This window comes from Juglans microcarpa x Juglans regia, chromosome 7D (assembly GCF_004785595.1).
Source record: "Juglans microcarpa x Juglans regia isolate MS1-56 chromosome 7D, Jm3101_v1.0, whole genome shotgun sequence".
NCBI lineage: Eukaryota > Viridiplantae > Streptophyta > Magnoliopsida > Fagales > Juglandaceae > Juglans > Juglans microcarpa x Juglans regia.
The window spans coordinates 4275837-4281396 of NC_054606.1; the positions used below are offsets into that span (position 1 = coordinate 4275837).

Genomic DNA, 5560 nt, shown 5'->3' on the forward strand with positions numbered 1-5560 from the left:
GCAATTTCGGCGATTTATATCTTCGAAATTGACTTGATTATAAAATATCCAAAGTTGATCAAATGCAACTATTATTAAGGGTATTTACGACGATTTTAAGTGCTAGAAAAATCCTTTTTTCTTGTTGTGTGCATGATCCAAAACATACATGCAATATAAATGTTTTGGTTAGTGAAAAACCGAGTAAAAAGAACATTTATATATATCGATAGCTCTTGAGTTTGCAAATGATAGCATAATAATAATAATAAACCATATTTCAAATCAGAATGTTGAGCAGAAATGTTTGTCCCATGAACCATATATATGACAAGAAAAACCATAAACAAACTTACTATCATGATTTCTAATCACACGTCCACAACAAGCCATGCCAGGATTCACTTTTGAACTCCCATCCATGTAATCGAATTAGCAAATTTCCCAAGCCATTCCCTTCAGCGATCAGAAAACATGATTGATTTGAAAGTGCATATAGAAATGGAGGGCAATAATGTGCATGGCAATTAGGTAGGTAGGAGGTTGCTTCTGGCGCGCGCGCACTCGAGATTTAAGCAAATATCTTCACTTCTCATGAATCAAATCAACTTTATCCTAAATAAAAACAATTCAATTATCAATTCAGATTCAAATACGAACCCCAAATTTCATCATACATATATATATATATATAAAATTTAAAAATCAAGAATTAATTTATTCCAATTTACTAATGAGTAGCATCAATTACGTAGGTGATAAACATATTGATCATATAGGCAATATGTCAAGCGCTGAGAGTACAAATTGTCAGGTTTTCGTTCTTTATGATGTAAATAATTGCCAATTTTAATAGTTTACGGTGCAATTTAAACAAACATAGTAAATATATTGACATTTGTGGATTCTATGATAACATCCGATAATATTAATTCTATATTTTCAAGAATTAAAAAAATAATAATAATAAACATATATAACGCAAAAAAAGCAACCAAATGAGTGTCACGATTTTTCCAAGATCAAGAAGTCATATATTGCATTCGTTTTTGAAAAATAAAAGTAATTTCTTAGTGTGAATTTTAAATAAAGATGATTGAAGAGACCCTATTTACGAAAAGTTGTACGTACCGAGAACTTGTTAATAGGGATCATCTAGCCGTACAAGAGTCCTTTGATCGATTCCCAATCTGTGACTATCTATATATAAAATAGTATGAAAAGAAAGAAAAAGAGAATTAATTTGACTGCACGGAGAAAATAATAGGAAAGTGTATGTAAGTGTTTGTGTGTGGGGGAAAAGAAATGAGATGGATATACGTATTTGTATATATCAAAAACAGAAATAAAAAAAACGCATTTATTCTATATGGATACAAAAGAAAGAGTTAATAAAGAAATCAGCAAAACAATTCCCAATGCTCACATCAACTTACACATTATAATGCCAAATCATATTTCATTTACTTTTACTTTTATTATTGTTTAAGAAAATTTGATCTTATAACTTAATTAAAAGCTTTGAGGTTGCATGGAGCTCTCACCTGTATTCCATTCATCGTCTCCTTGAATTGGTCTGCCATCAATCTTTATGTTGGGGACTCGAGCCACCTTGAGCCATTCTTTTCCATTTTTACTTTCCAACTCTTCCTCCAACACAGGACATTTCATTATCCCTAAAAAATGAAGGGAGGCAGGGAAGCCCTCTTCTGGCATGTACCTGAGGTTTGGACAGCCATGGATCCGCAATTGTACAAGGGAGGTGAGGTGTTGAAACCCCTCATTGTCCAATGATTTCAAATTTCTAATTGATTTGATCCGAAGATTGGTCAGGGTGGTGGGTAGCAACAGCTCCCCAGGAAAGGACTCCACATGATCTTCTAATTTGTAGTCGCCGATTTCCAACCATTTAAGAGAGGGGAGTGTTCGCAAACCCCATCCCTTCCGGTTAGCAATGAGTTTCTTACAGGCCAATATCACAATTTTCTCCATATTGGAAGGGAGTCCCTCTTTTGAAAATGACTTAACTTCTGGACAATTTTCTAACTCTAAATAACGAAGAGACGGAAGGAATATGTGCATCTTATGCGGCATTGACCTCAAGCTCTTACAACATTCGAGGGAAAACGTTTCGAGGTTAGGGGCATGCAATCCTCCTTTTGGAAAAGATACAAAATTAGGACATCCCCATATTACAATTTTTGTTATCACTAAATCACCTCCATGTTGTTCTAGAGATTTCAATTTCTTGCACCTATAGATTTGAATACTCTTCAAATTTGGGAATAGGTCTAATGAAATAGACGTCAGGGAATCACAACAATCCTTCAAGTACAATTCTTCAAGGGATGAATATTGCCGGTGCATGGGAAGCACCAACTTCTTACAATCATAGATCGAAAGTATTTTCAATGTTGAGAGTAAACCTTCCCTGGGAAGGGACACGAGTGAGGAACAACGACTGATTCGTAGCTCTTGAAGACGATTATTGAAGTCCGTTATTCCATCATGTTTTTGTTGTTCTGGAAGTGCAAGTGATTCCAAAGTACCACACAGGGCGATATCAAGTTTGGCTAACGAAGGAAGATATACAGGCAACCTTCCTCTCAGCTTGGGGCAGTTCTTAATATACAACTCTTCAAGTTGAGAAAAAGTTTCAACTTCATTTTCTGCATCCAAATGAAGCCAGTTTTCCCAATTTGACATATTCTTGAATGTCAGAAATTTCAAACTTCCAAATGGCTTCATTGAAGAATTACTACTATTTTCATAAAATTCTGGACCGACAGTAACAACTCCATCCAGCCCATGAATGTAGAGTTTCTCAAGAAAAGGTAGGTACCCAAGGGGTGGCAAGGCACCACAATATTTGCAATCAAATAAATTCAACTCAGACAATGAAGTAAGCCCTCCTATCCAATCAGGAAAACCGTTCCCGCTGTAGCAGTTGATGGAGAGACTATTCAAGTTCACATGGGGCTGCAGATTTTCAAGTACACCTCTTTGACTTTCTGAAATACCAAGTACTTCTTCTAGAGCAATATTCCATTCTAACACCAACTTCTCGAGGTAACCCTTATCCTTCAAGCTTGCATCCAAAGCATCATCGGCTGATCCAACATTTTGGAGCTCTTGAATTAAAAGCTTTCCTCGAAGATTTTTTAGTTTTCCCAATTCTCCAATGCTAGACCCACTGGCACTGTCATGTTTGCTGACGATGAATTTTGGCAACGTCTGGAGACAATTTAATCTATCCATTTTTATCGGCATCTCCTTTAAATTGTCAGTTCGATCAATTTCAAGATGACGTAAATTAATGAGTTTCCACATATCTTTTGGCAATCTATCCAAATTATAACAACCTGTTAACTTCAGAGTTTGCAAATTGCACAAATCACATATGGAATCGGGCAACCTGTTAAATTCTGCCCAAGAAACATCCAAATAACGTAGATATTTCATCTTGCCAATTGAATCAGGCAGCTTAGTTATCCCAATGCCTATTCTGACTAGGGAGAGAACTCTTAAGCACAATATTGTCCTTGGTATTTTGTTTTCCCAATACCGTACTCTTGAAAAATCTAATGCAAGGAAAGTGCGCAATCGTTTAGCCTTTAAAAGATCATCGTCAATATCCTGGAATGTACCCCAACTTTTGCTGAAATCCGATACATAGCGAGTCACCTTCACAATTTTTTTTATACTATCAGTGCCAAATTGCCCAGCCACGGAATTTGCCAAGTCGTTGACAAGATCATGCATTACAAAGCCTGAGTTAGTTACACGACTTGATTGTTGAAATAATGATCTTGATACAAGAGCATCGAAGTAACGATTGCCAACTTCTTCCATAGTTTCTATTTCGGATTGTTGCAAGAAGCCTTCCGCCATCCATAACAAAACTAATTCATCTTTCTCAAAAATATGATCTTTTGGGAATATAGAACAATAAGCAAAGCATCGTTTTAAATTTGAGGGGAGATACTTATAACTTAACCTCAAAGCCGGAAGAATGTGTGTCCCCTCCATGGGAAGATCCCATAAATTGCTCTTCAATATATTCGTCCATCTCTCCACATTTGATTCAGACCACAAGAGATTGCCAATGGCTTTGATTGCTAAAGGTAGACCTTTGCACTTTTCCACAATTTGTGTACCTATTTCTTTTATCTTTGAATCTGCGTTAGAGATACCATTACGAAATGCATGTTTTTCAAAAAGTGACCAACAATCACCCTTTGGTAATAGCTTTAGATGATGAGTTTCAGTTGCCTTCATTGCCAATGCAACGCTTTCATTCCTTGTGGTGACAAGGATCTTACTTCCTCGAGCCCCATATTGCAAGAGTTGGCCTAGGAACTCCCGATGAATGGGTTTCACATGCCAAACATCATCTAAAACAAGAAGAAATTTCTTCCCGTTCAAATTGTTCTTTAGTGTAACTTGAAGCTGCTCTGGATCCTCAGTAAAACGAGCTGACGAAGTTGCAGCCTGAGCTATAATTGATTTCATTATCTTGAGCCCATCAAATTCTTCTGAAACACAAAACCATATTTGAAGGTCGAAATGTTGTTTCACCCTACTTTCGTTGTATACCAGTTGAGCAAGGGTAGTCTTGCCGATTCCCCCCATGCCAACGATGGCAATCACGCACATTTCATTGTCCTCGGCATCAGATGAGAGCAATAAGCCAATTATTTTTTTCTTATCCTCATCCCTAGCAAAAGTGTCGGACTCTCTAACAGAAGAAGTGGTCAACCTTTCAGGATATTGTTTTTCTCTAACTCCTACTTGTAGACCCATATAATCCTTTTGTTTTGCTAGATGTTCTAGTCTTTCAAGTACCTCTTGAATCTTTGGCTTTAGGCGATGGATAAAAGGATCAAGGGAAGTACTAGAGATGAAGTTTCGTACCTTTCCTGCAACGGGTTTGAATTCAGCACGCAACTGGCGTTGGAGGGCTTCAGTAGCAATCTCATCTAATATGTCTTCTGCAGTATAGGCAACATCTTTTAGGTCATCAATCCACATTTTCACGTTATCATTCTTAACTTCCCCTTCTTCCGCGTCTTCCAGTACCATATTCATTGACCGCAATGATATCTCTATCTTTTCTAAGAGTTTTTTGGTTGATTTTTTTCTGCAAAAGAAACCAACGACCTCTGGAGAGGTCATTTTATTAAATACGACTCCAAGGAGGGCAGAGAGAAATGCCGTTCCCACCTCAGTCATGTTTTTCTTCTTCGAAATGAAAGAAATCAAAGAAAATGAAGAAGATTTTTTAACAAACAGCAAAGCAAGATCAGGTTGTAAGCTATATGTTGCTTTTTATATATGTCGAAGATGAAAGGAGATCATCTTATTACAATAAATTTTTAAAAAATAAATTTTATTTTTTTTTAAATGACTGTTTACACATACTTTAATAAATTTTACTCTTTAATTAATTAGCTGGCCTCGAGAAAATCCCTGGAAAGTGCTTCCTTCCATTTATCTTTTCTAATTCATCGGAGATGACAGCTATTCTAACTTTTCAGAGTAGCCAGCTAGAAGCTTCGAAATGCTTATCCTGAATAAAAAC

The 5560-nt window shown here is 36.4% G+C and overlaps 1 protein-coding gene across 2 annotated transcripts; it reads right to left on the minus strand.

Moving 5' to 3' along the window:
- Positions 1-1364: 1364 nt before the first annotated feature.
- Positions 1365-5237, minus strand: LOC121238739 (putative disease resistance protein At3g14460). 2 transcript variants are annotated; one of them, XM_041135747.1, is made up of 3 exons: positions 2655-5237; positions 2543-2572; positions 2245-2377 (listed from the first exon to the last, which is right to left on the minus strand). In XM_041135747.1, the coding sequence occupies exons 1-2, from the start codon at positions 5209-5211 to the stop codon at positions 2553-2555; spliced, it is 2577 nt and encodes an 858-aa protein (XP_040991681.1). In that variant the 5' UTR covers positions 5212-5237; the 3' UTR covers positions 2245-2377; positions 2543-2552. The 2 variants fall into 2 exon arrangements, with proteins under 2 accessions (XP_040991680.1, XP_040991681.1); XM_041135746.1 differs by having other exon boundaries at positions 1365-2377; positions 2543-5234.
- Positions 5238-5560: the final 323 nt, after the last annotated feature.